At 36.3% G+C, this 19,798-nt stretch overlaps 1 protein-coding gene and 1 pseudogene across 2 annotated transcripts in view; one reads left to right on the top strand and one right to left on the bottom strand.

Moving 5' to 3' along the window:
• CENPC (centromere protein C) overlaps positions 1-19,798 on the bottom strand; it is a 57,325-nt gene that overhangs the window by 25,275 nt on the left and 12,252 nt on the right. For both annotated transcript variants that reach the window (XM_053607664.1, XM_053607665.1), the window contains exons 5-10: positions 19,382-19,490; positions 11,238-11,523; positions 10,216-10,425; positions 9,015-9,610; positions 7,249-7,416; positions 1,615-1,906 (exon numbers count right to left, since the gene is read on the bottom strand). In XM_053607664.1, coding sequence (XP_053463639.1) covers positions 1,615-1,906; positions 7,249-7,416; positions 9,015-9,610; positions 10,216-10,425; positions 11,238-11,523; positions 19,382-19,490 — 1,661 coding nt within the window. The remainder of the gene's footprint in view (positions 1-1,614; positions 1,907-7,248; positions 7,417-9,014; positions 9,611-10,215; positions 10,426-11,237; positions 11,524-19,381; positions 19,491-19,798) is intronic.
• Positions 988-1,129, top strand: LOC128597754 (uncharacterized; annotated as a pseudogene).

Raw genomic sequence — 19,798 nt, 5'->3', positions numbered from 1 at the left:
AGTCTCACTCTGTCACCTTGAGTAGAGTATCATGACAGCATAGCTCAAACTCTTGGACTTGAACAATCCTCTTGCCTCAGACTCCTAACTAGCTGGGATTACAGGCAGGTACCACCATGCCTAGCTAATTTTTCTATTTTTAGTAGAGACAGGGTCTTGCTCTTGCTCAGGCTGGTCTCAAACTCCTGAGCTCAAGCAATCCACCCGCCTTGGCCTCCCAGAGTGCTAGCATTACTGGTGTGAGCCAACATGCCCAGCCCCAAAAGACCTAAGGAATTAAAAAAAAAAAAAAAAAAGAGAATAGGGGAATAAAAGCATGTGTACTTTATCCATAAAAAAAAAAAAAAAAAAAGTAACTACCCACAAAGAAAAGGGAAGGCCCAAATGGTTTCACCTCTGAATTCTACCAAGCAAAGAAGAATTAATAAAAATTCTTCACCAACTCTTTCAAAAAACAGAACAGAACAAAATTTCCTATTTTATGAAACCAGTATTTCCCTTATACCAAAACTAGACAAAGACATCACAAGGAAAACAAAAAATAGAAAAGAACACTTCAACAAATTACTAGCAAACCAAATCCAGTAACACATAAAAAAGAGAGGGTAAATAGGAGAATGTCTGAAGAATTAAATAGAATGTATATGAGATTTCTTTACGTACAATAATGACACATGCCAACATATTTCAGAATGCTCTATTGTTTATTTTGGTACATCTCTAGCGCTTTGCTATTTCTAACACACAGTATATACAGTAGAACCTCTGTGAGTTTACCACTCAAGGGACTGTAACCAACTGGCCAACATACAGAGGTGGTCCACATAAGGACCTAGGCCTAATGTATTGTTACATATATGAGGTGCATGGCTAGTGTACGCAAATTAGGTCAACTTAAGGAGGTGGCCAAGGTAAGGAGATAGTGAACTATGGAGGTTCTCCTATATTATTTGTTGAATGCATCCGATAGCAAAAAGCAAGAATTATATCGCTTCCTGGTCTTCTGGCTAAGATCAAGTACAGTGTCTGTTCTTAACAGCTTAAAGAAGCAGGAATATATAAAAACATACTTAACTCAATGCACTGTTAGGACCAATAAGAACTCATTCAAATCATTTAGCAAATACTTGGCACAAAGAAAAGCACTCAAAAGATAGAACTATTATCATCTAAAGAAGAAAAATATTGAGATATATTTCTAATTATTAATATCACATTAATTTCATTTAAAAGGAAAACAATTTGAACTATACCATGTACACTTTTAAATGATTAAAATGTTTTATGTTACATGTTTACCAAAACTTAAAAAAAAACAAACAAACAAAAAAAAAAACTCTTGGGCTAGAATAATATTTTGTTAAATTTAACAGTCACAATCCCAAGGGCTACATGTTATTCTCCATTTTAATGAGAAAAAGGTTCAGGATACTACTTTGCATAACTGTTATCCAGTTAATGGTAAGGGGCTGGATTTAATACCAACCAAGTTATGAGAACTGCAGAGCCCTTTATGCTAATACTGCCTCTCTGTAAATGATTAAATAATAAACTATTAAATGCTAAACAAACAAATAAACAAAAAAACTATTTTGTACACATTTCAGACATTACCCAAAATGATTATCAAGGTCTTTCTTCTTAGCTAGGTTTGCTTTGTCTTTCTCCAATGGCTCACTCTGGGAACAACTGGAAATTTTATCATGGCCAGTATCTTCAGAACTTTCAGCATTTGAAAACTTCTGTATTCTTAAGCTGCCTTGAGTTGCTGTATTCTTCCTTTTAAATGGAACAGGTTTTTCTCCAATATTCTTAGATGACTGATTTTTATTCTTTGTAGGTTTCTGCCTGTTGTTTCGATGCGCTGATAAATCATTTCTTATTAAAGAATTGCTATTGATAGGACCTAAAGGATTCAAGGATAACCTAAATTTAGTCTGTTTGTCCAGATTATCTAGATCATTGAAATACCCACATTGTTAATATTTACATTCAGACACACACATATCAATCTCGTACCAGACCCTTATTTGTCACAAGCTTCTAAAACTACTCTCTAGTTCTCCCCAGAACTCTTCTGGCCATCCTTAAGATCCTGGTCTTCCCCAAGGTTCCAGCTTTAGCTTTTTACTCTATATATTTTCTCTGAGGGACCTATCTACCCACAGCTTTAATTATTATCTATATGCTGATACAAATAACATCCACTTATCCTTCTCCCCTAAATCTGCCTCTTATGCTTTATTCCTTATCGTAATGAAAAATACAACTACCTACGCAGATATACTGAAATCAGAAATCTGAGTCATCCAAGGCCTCCACTCCTACCCACAATCAAGCCCTAAATCCTATCAGTTCTACTTCTTTAATGCCTCTCAAATCTACTATCATCAACAGAAGCCCTCATCATTTATCTGGATTGCAAAAACAGCCTCCTAACTCATCTCCCCTTCTCTAGCCTTGTTGTTTGTCAATTCATTCTTTATTCTGCTGCTACAACAATCATCTCTGGAAAACAAAAATTAGACCAATACAACCTTGCTTAAAATCTTTTAGTGATTATCTGTAGCTTCAGGATTGAGTTCAAATACTTTCAACGTCAATTTATTTCTACATCTAGAGTTTGCTTATTTCATCAATCATGACTCTCAACAGTCCTCTCCAAACAAACAGACCAAAAAAGCCAGAAGTACTGAACTCTATATGCAATTTCTCTAAAGCACTGGTTCCTAAAAGGCAATCCCTAAACCAGGGGTCCTCAAACTTTTTAAACAGGGGGTCAGTTCACTGTCCCTCAGACCGTTGGAGGGCCTGACTATAGTTTAAAAAAAAAAAAAAACTGTGAACAAATTCCTATGCACACTGCACATATCTTATTTTGAAGTAAAAAAACAAAATAGGAACAAATACAATCACACCGCTTCATGCAGCCTGTGGGCCGTAGTTTGAGGACTCCTGCCCTGAACCAACAAGATCAGCATTACCTGAAAATTTCTTTGCAACATAAATTCTCTGACCTCACCTCAGACCTAATGAATCAGAAACTCCCATAGTCAGGCCCATTAACCTGTGTTTTAACAAGCCCCCCAGATAATTCTGAGGTACAGTGAAGAAAAAAGTAAAGAGAAGAAGCAGCTCTCAGTTTCAGATCTCTGCACCTGCTACTACTGCTTGAAACAGTCCATCCTCCTTCCTCACCACAACCAAATACTTAATCCCTAATTCACCTTTCAGGAAGCTTTCCCTAATTCTCAAGTCTTCGCATACTTCTCTCTCAAGCCTTTAATAATGTTCATCACACATCTGGCTATTTACTTATGTCTGTCTCTTACCTCCAAATGACAGACAATTCCTGGAGATCAAAGAATTGATTGGTATTTTACTAATCTTTAATTCCCAATGCCTAAGAACAGAGTTCGGACTGTACTGAAGCAAGCCAGAGTGTACCCTTGGGTGGAAAGTTAAGGTGCTTACTTTCAGAGTCATGTAGGTACAGAGCCTGAACTCGTACAACCCTGAAACCAAATACCTTTAAATTTCCACTCGAGTGCCTTGCTTGCCTTACCCTAGTCCTGGTCTTACCTCACACCATTCCTGCTTCACACTGAGCACTCAATAAACATTTTTTTATGTAATATGTGTACAGAAGGACAACAGCGACACATATGTACCACAAGCAGGCTAGGGGCAAGTTGTGTAGTTTTTCTGCATTACAGACTTCAGTTTCTTCTTCTATCAAATGAAGGAATTTGTACTATTTGATCTATAAGCATTCCTCTACTTGTGTGACTCCTAACATCTACCTCAGGACTGTTACACAAGTCTTTTTTGTTAAGTTTCAGAGTTCTAGCATGTAACCAAGTTCTGTAAGTTTTTTATTAACCCATAAAGTCATCTACCGTAGTACTAAAGTGTTTCAGGCAACCTGGGGCAGGTTCCTAAGTGAGTTCCCAAGGCAGTAACAGTAGCACTTAACATTTCAAAACTATATGCCACCTACCATGCCATCACATTTGATCCTTACAAACTCAATGAGATAGAGGGAATGGTAATCACATTAAAGTGAGAAACTTACCAAAGCAGTGCACCCAAAGTGGGAAGATCATAATTTGAATTCAGATCCAACTCCAAAATCTAAAAAGGGCTACAGCAGAATAAATAGTACTTGCTGCTATAAGTAAAGGATCCCAATGATTCGATAATTCATAACAAGGCCTCAAAGATGTGCCATATTTGTACTAGTCTTTCATTTATTGATCTAAATGTCTTCCAGTCAATAGTATTTATATATGTAACTGCTATATTATAATCTACCAATTTTTCAGGACCATGTCACTAAAAAAAAAAAAATGATAATTTTTCCAACACAATGTTTCATGATATGCAGAAGAGCATAGCAAGCATGAAAATACTATCATTACTAAGGCCTTCTTGCAAAGTCAGCCCTGTGAACTTGAATTTCAGAAGAACTGCCATCATTTCCTAACTGACAAGCATGGTTTAGGACTCATATAACTGCTGACACAAAAATACAGGTTATGCTGATATTTGCTTTCCTAGAATTTTAGTACTTTCCAGACAGAGGGTACCTATGTGACCACGCCCAATAAAAATCTTGGACACTAAGTCTTTAATAAGCTTCCCTGGAGGACAACACTTACATGTTTGTAACAACGTTACTGCTGAGAAATTAAGTACCTCCTGATGAACCCACTGGGAGAGTACTCTTGATCTTCTCTAGATTTAGCCTGTGTACTTTTTTGCTACTGAATTTGCTTTTATCCTTTTGCTGTACTGAATCGTAGCTCTGAGTACAACTATATGCCAAATTCTCCTAGCAAATCAACAAACCCAGAAGTGGTTTTCAGGACCTTCAACACAAATTATTTTTTTGTGTGTGTAATTAACTTATAATCTGCTAGATTGTAAATTCCTTGGTGGCAAGAACCTCCTGATGGGAACCTTTACAACCTTCACAACCACTACCTTCAAACGGCAGGATTAACACTCCTCTGACCTTATCCACTGATTTCCACAAAGAAGTTTAAAAAAAATCTGTGGTATTTAAGCAGAGCCTACAGTGATATGTGTTCTTAGTAGCTTGCCTTTTCTTCAACAGCACCCATTGCAAAACTTAATATCTATTATTGCACTACTTGCAAAATTTGTTTCAATTACCCCACTATCTGATCCTACTACTCTTTGAACTCCTTGAGATTACCAATATATTAACGCTATCATCTTTTCAATAAAAGCCACTCCTTCAGTTCTACTACATCTTTCCTTAACTTATTTATCCTATTTCCTCAATCTATGCACTTTGATATCTATCAGAAACCTCAAAATCAACATATCAAAACTTGAAATCTTGATATCCTTCTCAAATTTGCTTCTCTCATACCTTTCCTCCTGTCTCAGTAAAACAGCAGCTCCATTCTACTAGCTCAGCATCAACAAAACCCGTGAGGCTGGATTCCTGCCTTTCTCTCACTCTAATCTATAATTAGAGTACTTCCTCTAGGTTACCTTCAAAAAATATCCTGGGCCAATATCACTAAGAGTTTTACCCACATTTTCTTCTAGAATTTTTAGATTCCAGGCTTAGATTTAAATCTTTTACCCATCCTGAGTTAATTTTTGTGAGTGGCAAAAGGTGCGGGTCCTGTTTTAGTCTTTTACATATGGCTAACCAGTTCTCCCAGCACCATTTATTGAACAGGGAATCTGTATGAAGAACACCCCAATGGCAATCACATCAATAACAAAAATAAATAAATGGGACCCAATCAAGTTAAAAACTTTTTACAGATTTTTGATAGCACAGATTACAGAGCTCATCATTAAAAATTCGAAAATGACCTAATGACACTATAAAACTTATTGAAAAATAAAAGATAAAAGGATTTACCTAGTAATCTTTAAAATAAATAAACTCTTGCTAGTATGAATATATCTTGGAACAAAAAAAACTCTTGAGAATTAGTTTGTGTACTCTGTATTAATAATAAAGGAAGTTTGAAACTTAAAAGTTTCTGCACAGCTAAGGATACAACCAACAAGGCAAAGAGACAACTTACAAAATGGGAGAAGATATTTGTATGCTAAACATCTGACAAAGGACTAATGACCAGAATCTACAAAGAACTCAACCAAAACAACAAGAAAAAACATCAAACCCCTTTATTAAAAACTGGGCAAGAGACATGAACCATAACTTTTCTCTTGAAGGCAAGACGAACAGCCAAGAAACACATGAAAAAATGCTCATCATTCCAAATCATCAGAGAATGCCTATCAAAATCACTTTGAAATATTACCTAACCCCAGGAAGAATGGCCCACATCATAAGATCCCAAAGTAACAAATGCTGGCATCAGTGTAGAGTGAAGGGAACACTTACACATTGTTGGAGGGACTGCAAACTAATTCACTCTCTATGGTAAGAAGTATGGAGATTCTCCAAAGAACTAAAAGTAGACCTACCATTTGATCTTGCAATCTCACTACTGTTATTTACCCAAAAGAAAAAAAGTCATTTTATTATAAAGACATTTGCACTTGAATGTTTTAGCAGCATCATTTACAATCACAAAGATGTGGAAATAATCCAAGAGCCCTTCAACATAGGAATGAATTAATAAATTGTGGTATGTGTATATTGTGAAATACTATTCAGCCACAAAATGATGGAAATTTTGTAACTCTTGTATGGATGGAAGTGGAGAATATCCTCCTAAGCAAAGTATTACAAGAATGGAAAAACAAGTATCCCATGTACTCAGTACTAATTGAAACAAGTAGATTAATATCTACATGCTCACATGAGAAAAAAAAACAGTGAATTCAAGTGGGAAGGATGGGTAAATCTTAGCCCAACAGGTACCCTGAACCCTTCTTAAAGTGAAGAAAGCACTCAGTTATACTTTATTTTTCCTTATCATCTATCCCTACATAAATCATTTATTTATATTATCTTTCCCCACTGAAATGTACGCTCCATAAGAGCAAAGACTTTCAAATTTTGGCTTTGTTTTTCCTTAGCTATACCCCTATTCTTAGAATACTGTATATATTTTAAAACCTCAAGGAATTTCTTTATAACTGATGCAATATTTCTTTTGATGACCCAATTCAACTTGGTTCTCATGAGATTCTCTGTGGATAATGAATTATAAATTAAACATACATAAAGCCCCTTACAGAATGATTTTGGGGGGAGAACAAACATTATTTAATAAAAGTACTTACGCTGCTCTGACTTCACCACCCACCAATCAGACGGACACCTGGAAATTCTTCGACTTCTTGTGACAGTTAAGGTCACTTCTTCAGGTACAACTTTGTTCTTGGACTCAGTGGAAAAACGCTTCTTTTTAGATTCTTCCTTACCTTTTCTGCTGCTACTTTTTTTGCTTTCTAAGATAATGAAAACCATAAAAACAATTCACAATCTACTGAACAGTTTTTAGGAAAACATAAAAAAACAAAAACACTCTCAGCCATAGGAAATCCTTAGATTTATCCGTGGTCTTTTCCTTTCTACTATTTAAAACATCACATTTTCTCAACAAGATCTCTAACTTTCTGATAATTATATGTGCTGCCAAAGTGAGCACCAACTTTCTATTAAATGCAAACTTTTCACACTGCTTGATAATGCACATGCTCCTCAGCCAAAAAATTAAGTATATTCTAAAAAAGAAAATAGGGTTAATTCCTACTTACCAATGTCCAAAAAAAAAATTGGCAATTAATGCTTTTCTGTTTTAATTGATGACTTTTCCAATCTAATTTTTTTTTTTTTTTTGTAGAGACAGTCTCACTTTACTGCCCTCGGTAGAGTGCCGTGGCGTCACACAGTTCACAGCAACCTCCAGCTCTTGGGCTTATGTGATTCTCTTGCCTCAGCCTCCCGAGCGGCTGGGACTACAGGTGCCTGCCACAACGCCCAGCTATTTTTTTGTTGTTGCAGTTTGGCCAGGGCTGGGTTTGAACCCCCCACCCCCGGCATATGGGGCCAGCGCCCTACTCACTGAGCCATAGGCGCCGCCCTCCAATCTAATTTTTAGAAGAGGAGATTGAAAATGTAATTAAGATATAAACTGTGAAATAGAAAGATTATCTTGGGTTGTCCAGATAGATCCATTTGTCCTTTAAAACTATGGTTAGAAAGGAGACCACAAAAAAGGCAAGAGAAATTCAAAACATGAGGAGCCTGGCATTGCTGGTTTTTCAGGCAGAGGAAGGTGGACAGGAGTAGAGGAATACCCGCAGCTTCAAGAGGCCGGAAAAGGCAAGGAAACAGATTCTCTCCTAGAGCCACCAGACAGGAATAAAGCCCCACCAACACCCTGAGGCCAGGCCAGTGCAACTTCTGCCCCACAGAACTATAAGATAATAAAAGCGTGTTATTTTAATCCATTAAGTGTGTGGTGACCTTTACGACAGCAATAGTGTTGTCTCAAATGGCACATTCCATTTCTGAGCACTCTGCAGTCAAAGGGTTAATGCCCTGACTCATTCTCAAGAGGGTTCTGATTTGGATGAGGAATTATATGGCCACCCAAGATACAAAGATATACTAAGGCACTGGTAAGATAATTGCTCTCTCTATTCTCTCTCTCTTCTATTTTCATACTATATATCTATATTTATCTGTTGGTTTACAGACCTACCAAAATGATTTGTTAACAGAGGAAACTGTGTCTTAAGTAATTTTTGTGATTTCAGTGCCTAATATAGCACCTGGCATTTAACAACTACAGTAACTAGTCTTTCCCTTTTACTTCTCCCTGTGTCTATGTGGCCATCTTAGAAGCTAAACAATAACTTAGTGAGTTACAACTGAATTATATACAAAACAAAAAGAGTCTAGAAAAGAGCCTGTAGGCTTTTGAGGCTCCTTGTTGATTTAGGTTTACTTTGCCTACTTTTCAAAGCTAGGCAGGGATACTGAAAAACATAAAATGGTAGAATAATGTTCATAGTTATACATATTTAATATAAACCCTTACCCACAAGTGACATCTGTTTTTTGGAAGTATGATCATTTCTCATCTTTTCACACTCTTCCATACTTTTAAGTGAATTTCTTTGAAACTTGTTTTGAGCAATATGTGATGTATTTAAATTTTCATCATTAGATTGTTCCATATCAAGCTGTTCTTTGACTATATTGACCTTAAGTTTTCTTGTCTGTTTCTGTTTTATAGCTTTTTTGCTTCCAGACGATTTTGTACCTTGAGAATATATTTCACGTTTTGTAGCTCTAGAATCATTTTCCATACAACTTGTACCCAGTCTTTCTTGACCAGAGGGCTGAGATTTCTCTAGTGGTTGAGCTTTACAGGAAGCTTCGTCACTTGCCAAAGTCTTAGGTGATACACGGGAATGTTTTTCTCTTGACTCTTTACCTTGAAGGAGTGCAGTGCTCTCAGCAGGGGATACTGTGCCTTGTTTCACAGACCCAGCTTTTCTTGGTATTGTAATCCAAGATTGAATGGCAAAACTTCTATCCGATTCATCAATTACAAATTCATCCTCTATCAACTTTATATCATTTGGAGGTGACAAATGAGGTGCAGCAGTTGCCAAATGCCTAACAATGGAACTGAAACAGAACGTTACTGTAATCAGGGCTAAAAATCACTGGATAGACCAATGGAAGTTTTTAGGTAGGCAAGAACACATTAACATTTATTTTAGGACTATCCTTTTACTGGCACAATTAGAAGAAATGGAAAAAAAAAGATTTAAAACCTGTGACGGTGACACAAGCACTCTAATATGATTCTGTTTCTAAATAGTGCATTGCCTTCATTCTTTGATATCATATACGGAAAACGGCAAAGTGTTGATGAGCAGAAGCAATGAGAACTAAATAAACTCATTTGCTTTCACCTCTAATTTAGTACCTACTAAAGGATGGCTTTGGAGGTGATTTACTGGTAAGAAACTACTTCTCCTTATAGTCCAGGCAAGATTTCAATTAAAATCTGTGTCAATTAAAAGATTTATTTCTGGGCGGCGCCTGTGGCTCAAAGGGGTAGGGCGCCGGTCCCATATGCCAGAGGTGGTGGGTTCAAACCCAGCCCTGGCCAAAAAAAAAAAAAAAAAAAGATTTATTTCTAAGTTAAATAACATAAGGAATCCTTAGATATGGTTCATAGAATGTAAAAGAAAAAAATGCCTCAAAGGACATTCTTAATAACTCACCTGCATTCACTTTTTCGGTTTATAGTTTCTAAAAACAATGTTGAAAACTTCTTTTTAGCCTGTGCTTGAATTCCATGTTCGGGATCTTGTATTCTTTTTTGAGATGTTTCTGCTGGTTTCCTTTCTTGTTGTCTTTCTGATATGTTATACTGTTCTACTTTACTCTCTACTTCTACTTCCTTCAAAATAACTTTATCTTCAAAGTTTAACCTGAACGGTTAAAAGGAGGACAAGCTGAATGATCCCCAAGGGTTTGCTGTTGTAAGTCTTCCTGAACTCCCTTACAAAGACTATAAGACCACTTAGAAATTTTGCACTAAGCCCTTATTTAAAATTGGTAAATGCTGATTTGTAAATTCTAAATCAGCAAAGGTAAATTGCTCAGCAAAATTAAATTTTGTGTTTGTCAATAGAAAAACAAGAGAAATGAATGGTTAAATTATGTACCAAGAAAATGCACAGCTAAGCACTGGTTTGCAGCTTATTTATACCACTGTGGCAGACCAAATTGTGAATAGCAAAGTCTTAGACAATACTTAACTCCTTGTCTTTGGAGATCATACAAGACTGTAGACACAAATTAGACTCATTACAAAGGTCTCCAATAGCAAAGAAGCTTAATGATCAACTTTGCTTCCCGAAAGCCAAAGGTAAAGTCCCAGGAAATGGAACTGAGTTTACCACAATGCATTCCCAGTAATACTTACACTTTCTTGCCCTAGAAATGACCTAATTCATACCTATACTTGCAGTTACAAATAATAATATAGGAAATACAAATTGTTTCTTTTAGGAGAAAGAAAGAAAACACATTTTTCCACAGGCTACAGAAAAGTTAACCTCCAAACTTCTCTGAAGTATACATTACGGCCTTCTTTATTAGAGACTGCATATCTACTAAATGTAAATTGTTTCTCTTATAACATGTTAATAATCCTTAATCTTTACTACAAAACTATGTAAAAAGACTGAATTATCACTTTGGAAAGGTAAAATTTTTTAAGTATGATTAAAAAAATTACCTTTTTTTGGTTTTAAGAGAAATCTCTGCACTTGAAGATAGTGTATTTACTGAATTTTCAAAAGTATAAGTCTCTTTATTTGGGGCAATAGATGGAATAGCATTTTGCAAAACAGATGTTTCTGCATCCAGAAGGGCAGATGGCGAGCCAATAGATAAATAAAACTCTTCATCTGGTTCCCTTTGAGAATCCTTTGGTTTTCTATCTGACATACTTTTAGAGCCTGGTGTGTTTTCAGAACCACCATCAGTTGCCAGATCTTTCTGACAAACTTCTTGGCCTTGAACTAGAAGAAAATTATATAAAGACACTTGTCAGTTACAAAAATAACATCAGAATCAAATGTACCTTATAAAATAAAGCAATGACTTAATTAGAAATAGTTTTGAGAAAATTCACAAGTTATTAAGTTTAAAAATCAAAGATATATGGATTACAATATATAAACACTTAATAATCTAGGGCAGCTACATGATCACATATTCATACACGAATACAGATATGTAACAGATATATAGAGATATAATGATACATATGTGTATGTGTGTATTTCCCATGGCTATCTGGTTACCGTATTGATATTCAGCAATGAAGCACGTAGCACTTTTTCTAGGATGAGCTTGTGACCTTACTGTCTGACCTCATAGGTACTGTATGCATGTATATGTGTACATCTATGAATATGTAATGGGAAAAAAAGATATACAGAGGGTGCCAAAAAATGTATACATTTTGAGGAATGAAAAAACTGTATTTAAATTTGTAATACTCAAGTCACATTTGACTTCTGCAACTGCAAGAAGTACTCAACGTTATTTGTATTCATCTTTAGTTATCAGTATATAATAAACATTACAATTTTAATTCAGGTTTTCCTTTCTTAAAATGTGCATAAATATTTTTGGCACCCTATGTGTATATATGTTCTCTTAATGCTCAACCTTCAGCATCAAAGAAAAAAAATGTCTGGGTAGTATTCATAGTGATTCCTAAACTTAAAAAAAATCAAAGCACAAATTTAAAATACAATGACAAAGCAATTCTGGTTTTAGAATGAGATGCCATTTCCCAGCTTCTTCCACTAAATACAACCAATTTTTTGAAAACTATCTATTAATCAACACTAAGACTTTGAAACCTGTAAGGAAGGAGGAGGACTAGCTTGAAAAGACTTGAGATACAACACACAATGTGTCAGTCCCTTGGATTTTCTATTTGTCTGCCATATACCCCTGGACTGGGCACTGGAGAAGCTTGCAACCTGGAAAAGGGAGGCAGGGCAAGTCTGAATTCTCTGAACAAGGGAACCCCAACCAACCCTTCTACAGTGGGGAAACCCAACCCCCTTCTACAATGTGAGCCACAGTACATGCCATTCTGTCTGTAGTGGCACAGCAGCAAAGCCCTAAGCTGCACTATGGGACAATAGCAGCAAAGGAGCTCAGACCAACCCAGTCTCAGCTCCAGCCATCAGGGATGGCAAATAGTGCGACCCAACAGGCAGCTTGACCTTTCCAAGCCCTGCTTCACAGCCCAAAGTTCAATCCACTGGTAGTCTATACCCCGGGCCATATAGTCCCTTACTTCACAAGCAGCAGTCTAATCTGAGGCAAGAACAGTATCTGTCTTTCACCCAATGATATAAGGAAACCCAGGCTCAGTACCTTCTGACTAAAATCCCACATAGGTGAACAAGGACATCAGGTAACTTCAACTCCACCCCACCCCAGATGGCACCAACTGAAAGTGGGCTAGAATCCCAGCAGCATCAGGAAATTAAGCAGACCAAAATACTATTAGTAGGACTCTGAACATTTAACTATCATTGGAAATAAAACCCATAAAAGTAGGAAAGAATCAAAATAGGGCAAATATATACTAGAACAAAAGATTTAATTATGATCAAGAATCTCTTAATATAAATAATGAAAATACCAAGGATAGAATCAGAATCATCATACTGATACAGTGTTGCCCCATTCAGAGCCGGACAAGGGAACCCCAGTTTCCTAGGCCTAGGCAATTTCAAGAAGGAAATGCCCTGGAGGGACTACATTCATTCATTTGTTCAGAAACATTGAAAAAGTGTCTCTAGTCTACCAAGTCCAGGCCAAATGTAATTCTCAACATCTTATATCCCTAGACCAAAGGATCCACAAGGAGACTTCCCACCTTGGGTCTTCCCCTTTGCCAATAGCTCTGGTGCTTTTTATTCCTTCTGTATTCCTTCTAATAGATCCTATCTTACCACTGATCTGTGGTCCATGGGTTCATTCTTTGAACCCCCTAGACCAAGTACATACTGCAGAAAGAAATTCCAGTAACAATACCTAAAACCAAAAAACTTACATGTGTGAAAAAGAAGATATCATCAAAAGAAACAAAAGGACAGGATAAATCAGATGTGAAAGTTATTTAACAACAATCTTAAAACAGACATCATTAAAATGCTCTACCAGTTACAAATTCTCTTGAAACAAATGAAAAAGACAGAAACTCTCAAAGAAATGCGAGCCAGGTGCTGTGGTGGGCGCCTATAGTCCCAGCTACTCGGGAGGCTGAGACAAGAGAATTGACTAAGCCCAGAAGTTGGAGGTTGCTGTGAGCTCTGACACCACAGCACTCTTCCGAGGGTGACAAAGTGAGACTCGGTCTCTAAAAAAAAAAAAAGATAGCTGGGCATTGTGGCAAGTGCTGGTAGGAAATAGGGAGGCTGATGCAAGAAGGACTGCTTGAGCTCAGGAATTTAAGGTTGCCATGAGCTATGCCAGGGCACTATACACAGCATAACAGAGTGAGACTCTGTCTCAAAACAAAACAAAACAAAACAGAATCTACAAAGAACTGAAAAGAGCAAAGAATAAACAAACCCCATCAAAAAGTAGGCAAAAGACATGAACAGAAGGTTTTCAAAAGAAGACAGCCAAATGGCCAACATATACAAAAATCTCAACATCACTTAACAACAGGAAAATGTAAATTAAAACCACAATGAGATACCACCTCGCCCCATGGTAAGCTAAAAAGGGGGTAGGGTGGGAGGAAGGTGAGGGATTAAAAACTTACCTACCTTACCTACAGGGTACAATGAACAGCATCCTGGTGGCAGGCACACTGAATGGCCACCAGAAAGTCAAAAAACAAAAGATGCTGGCATGGATACAGAGAAAAGGTACACTTACACACTGTTGGTGGGACTGCAGACTAATACAACCTCTACGGAAAACATTATGAGATTCTGAAGTAAAAGCAGACTTACCATTTGACCTAGCAATCCCACCACTGGGTTACTTAAAAGAAATCAATTTATCAAAAAGCCACCTACACTTGAATATTTATCACAGCACAATTCACAACTGCAAAGATATGGAATCAACCTAAGTCCTCATCAGTTAATAAGTGGATAAACAAAATGCTATCCATATATCATGGAGTACTACTTAACCATAAAAAGGAATGAAATACTGTCATTCATAGCAACTTGGAAGGAAATGAAGAACATTATCCTTGGAACAGAAAAACAAACATCACATGTTCTCACTAACAGGTGGGAGCTAAGTGATTGCCACAGACAAGCACAAAAAAGACAGAAAGGACACTGTAAGCTAAGAAGTGGATAAGGCTGGGAGGAAGGCAAGGGATTAAAAACTTACCTACTTATTATGTATAATGAACACTGTCCTGTTGGCAGGCATAATGAAAGCACTAACATCAGCTTTATACATTGTATATATATAACAAAAACATTTTTGCCCTTAATATTTTTAAATTAAAAGAAAAGTACAGGGTGGTGCCTGTGCCTCAGTGGATAGGATGCTGGCCCCATATACCGAGGGTGGCAGGTTCAAACCCGGCCCCGGCCAAACTGCGACAAAAAATAGCCAGGTGTTATGGCGGACACTTGTACTCCCAGCTACTCGGGACAAAAGAGATCACCTAAAGTGAGGGAAGAGAATCATCTAAGCTCAGGAGTTGGAGGTTGCTGTGAGCTGTGATGCCCCAGCACTCTACCGAGGGCAATAAAGTGAGACTCTGTCTCTAAAAAAATAAATAAATAAATAAATAAATAAATAAATTTTTTAAAAGTACAAAAATTGAGAGAAAAAAATGAAGAAATTGACAAAAAATGTTTAGAACTTCAGAGAGAAATACACAGAGTGATTCTGTCTTTTGAAATTAATAAGAAGTTGTACTATGCATTGCTTTTTTCATAAATAAATACATTACTTAAAAATAAAGGAATTGGGCTGGACCCAGTGGCTTAAGTCTGCAATCCTAGCACTTTAGCCTAGGACAGTTTGAAACTAGGAGTTCAAAACAGCCTATACAATGTAGCAAAACTAAAAAACTACAAAAACTAAAAAAAAAACTGGCTGGGCATGGTGGCACACACCTACAGTCCCAGCTACTTAAGAGGCTAGCCAGGAGGATTGCTTGAGCTGAGGAGTTTAAGGTTGCAATGAGCTATGATGATGCTATTACATTCTAGCCCATGCAACAAAGCAAGACCTTGTCTCAAAAAATTAAAAAGCATTCAGCATTAGAAAATAAGGAGAAAATAATATAAACATTACTACACACTTGAAAATTAACACACTTCTAAATATTCAGTAGGTTAAAGAAGTAGTCTCAAAGGATATTTAACACATAGAAATTAATTAAATAAACAGAAACACAGCCTGTGAGATGTAGCTATAGCAGTGCTGACAAAGACAGTTGTATCAATAAATGGAGACACTTGAAAAGAAGAAAGATACCAAATCAATAATATACCATGACCAAGTGAAAATTTTATGCAAGGTTGATTAAAAAATCTATCAGTAGAAGCCAACATATCACCAGCGTAAAGAAAAGTCATATGATCATATCAATTTACCCTAAATACACATTTAACAAAATCCACATTATCCATGATTACAAATTCTAAGTATACTAGGAATAGAAAATTTTCCTAACCTTATAAAAAGCATCTGCAAAATGCCTACAGCTTACCTTATACTTAATAATGAAACCAAATGTTTTATAAAAGCAAGATCAAGGCTGGGATTTTCATCCCTTCACTCTTAACATAATACTAAAATGCAATAAATTAAAGGCACAGATTAAATTTACCCACAAAGAATCCACAATTATTTAAAATGGTATATCACTAATATAATTTCAGTTTAAATCATAAAACAGACATGAATGCCTACTCTCACCATATGAGACAATATTGACTCAGGGATTCTAGCAAAGGCAATAGGATAGACTGAAATGATTAGATTGAACACAATTTAGTGGCATCAACACTGTGCAACCATCACCATTATCTTTTTCCAGAACTTGTCATTATCCCAAAAGAAACTCTGGGATTCCATTAACTAACTACCACCTCTTGCCGGAGCCCCAATAACCTGTTATCCTACTTCCTGTCTCTGAATGTACATACTCTCTACTCCCAATAAAAGTGAAACCACTTGTGCAGGATCACTTGAGCCCAGGAGCTTAAGGCTGCAGTGAGTTAGGACACTGGGTAATAGAATGAGACCCTGTCTCTAAAAGAAAGAACTTCATTCCTTTTTACGGCTGAATAATATTCTATGTATATAACACATGCTGTTTACCCATTCATTAGTTGACAAACACTTGGGTTGTCTCCACCTTTTCTTGTATATTGCGAACAATGCTGCTGTGAACACTTGTGTTCAAGTGTCTGCTTGAATTTCTGCTTTCAATTATTTGGGGCATATACCTAGAAGTGGAACTACTGAGTCATATAATTCTATGCTTAACTTTTTGAGGAACTACAAAATTATTTTCCACACTGGCAGCACCCTTTTACACTCACATCATAAATGCATGAGAGTTTTAATTTATCTACGTCAACATTTTTTATTTTCCTTTCTTTCTTATAAAATTATAGCTATCTGGACTCGGCACCGGTAGCACAGTGGTTATGACACCAGCTGCAAACACCAAAGCTGGTGTGTTCAAACCCAGCCCAGGCCAGCTAAACAACAATGACAACTGCAACAAAAAATAGCCAGGCATTTTGGCAAGCACCTATAGTCCCAGCTACTTGGGAGGCTGAGGCAAGAGAATCACTTAAGCCCAAGAGTTGCTGTGAGCTGTGATGCCACTGCACTCTACTGGGGCCAAGGATGACATAGTGAGACTCTGTTTCAAAAAAAAATCATAGCTATCTTAGTGGGTGTAAAGTGCTATCTCCCTGGGGCCTTGATTTGCATTTCTCTAATAACTAAAGATTTTGAGCATCTTTTCATATGTTCATTGGCCAACTATGTACCTTCTTTAGAGAAATGTCTATTCAAGTCCCTTGCCCATTTTTTAATTATTTTAATTATTTGTTATTATTGAATTGTAAGAGTTCTTTATATATCCCGGATATAAATCTCTTACCAGACAAATAATTTGCAAATATTTCCTCCTACTCTTGGGTTATCCTTTCATATTCTTGATAGTGTCCTTCAGACTAACATTTTTATAAGAAATAAGTACATTACACATAATTTCTTTTATAGAAAACCTAAGTAGCTTTAAAATGTGAATTTTCGCAAAATTGCTATATGAAGTAAATGCAATTCTAGTTAGAGTTCCAAAAAGTTTATTGGGAAATGGATAAAACTGAAAGTACCCTAGAAAAAAGCCTTGAGAATGGAAATAGAATAGTGGGGATATTTATCTTTATATCAGAACATACCATAAAGCTACCATCAGTAATAAATGCTGTGTTGACATAGATCAAAATTTAAAAGTATACTGAATGATATATTTAATATATGATAAATAAGTATATTCAAAAGAGAATGGATTATTTAACAAATGGACCCAACACAACTGACCATCTAAAAAAATTAAACTTGGAAAATTATGTCACATTACATATCAAAACACATTCCAGATGGATTAAAGACTTAAATCTATAATAAATAGATAAATAAATAAGATATTAAGATAAAATCGAAGTAATTACATATACCACTAGGGTGAGCCAGATGTTTTAAATAAAACAGAAAATTTATAGCTATAAAAGTCAGATACTTAATAATGAAAATGAAATGTAAAGCCAGGCACAATGGCTCAGGCCTGTAATCCCAGCACTCTAGGAGGCTGAGGCAAGAGGATCCCTTGAATTTACTAAAAACAGAAAATCTAACCAGGCGTGGTGGCAAGTACCGTAGTCCCAGCTACTCAAAAGGCTGATGCCTCAAAGCCCAAGAATTTGAAGTTGCTGTGAGCCATGACACCATGCATTCTACTGAAAGTAACAATTAAGACTTTGTCTATAAATAAATAATAAAATCCAATAGCCAATAAACAAAAAGGTGCACAAACTCAGTGGTAATTATGGAAATGGACACTAAAATAACAATGACATGACCTAATAACAATGAACTGGCAAAAAAATAGAACAGTCGTAGTCTATCAGTTAAAAGGTACTCTCCTACAACTGTTGGTGTGGAAGAAAATTATAATAGCCTCTTCTGAAAGCATACATAGACACCAACACATACCCACACACATGCTTACGTAAGTTTGCATGTATGAGTACCAGTGAAAAAGCACGGAAGGATTCAAAGGTTACCTCAGTAGAATCATGAGAGTAATAAATTAAATATTTCTTTTGAATCTTTGACTCCATTAACCTCAAATGGAGCGGTAGTCTTTTTAAATGAAAATAAAGAAAACTTTAAAAAGTAGCCAACGCATGTAACTATGGAGTAAAAGAAAAAAGAAAAAGAACACTAGCCATGGAATTGAGAGGGAACCAAAAACAAATTCATCCAGTTCAAAATTTTTTTTTCTGTTTTGTTTTTTTGAGACAGAGTCTCAAGTTGTCGCCCTGGGTACAGTGCCGTGGCGTCACAGCTCACAGCAACCTCCAACTTGGGCTCAAGCGATCCTTTTGCCTCAGTTTTTCTATTTTTAGTACAGAGGGGGTCTCTCTTTTGTTCAGACTGGTCTTAAACTCATGAGCTCAAGCAATCCACCCACCTTGGCCTCCCAGAGTGCTAGGCATCCATTTCACAATTGTGCCTAGGCTCATGCTGATTTTGTCAGAGACTAATACAGATGCTACCTTTGCCATTTCTAACTTTTTTAAGAGTCAGGCAAGTAACACCCATGATGATGCCACCAACCTGATCTGCTGGCAGCTTCACTTGGTTCTACAATGAATTGCAGAGAAGCTTCTTTCTTCCTTGAAGAAACTGGAAATGACTTGGGCTGGGATTTCTGGCACTGAGCATACTAGAAATACAACTTTTATTAAATTACCAATTCTCATTAACACTATTTGTGTTTAAAATGGGGAAAACCCCAAGTATTTTAAAACAACAAACCAGCTTATAGAGTTGTATACTGAAGTAACTATATTACAAAACAATTTGACATTATCTAGTTAAAATTTCCTGTTTTTTCAACAATGTTGCTCTGAAGAACAAAAAAGTACATTAACAGGAGAGAGAATAAATAAATTACAGTATAGCTATATCATATTACATATACAGCAGTGAAACTATAACATGAATAAATGATTATTTTAGCCAACAAGATCA

This window comes from Nycticebus coucang, chromosome 10 (genome assembly GCF_027406575.1).
Source record: "Nycticebus coucang isolate mNycCou1 chromosome 10, mNycCou1.pri, whole genome shotgun sequence".
Classification (NCBI taxonomy): domain Eukaryota; kingdom Metazoa; phylum Chordata; class Mammalia; order Primates; family Lorisidae; genus Nycticebus; species Nycticebus coucang.
This window is presented reverse-complemented; position numbering and strand designations above follow the sequence as displayed.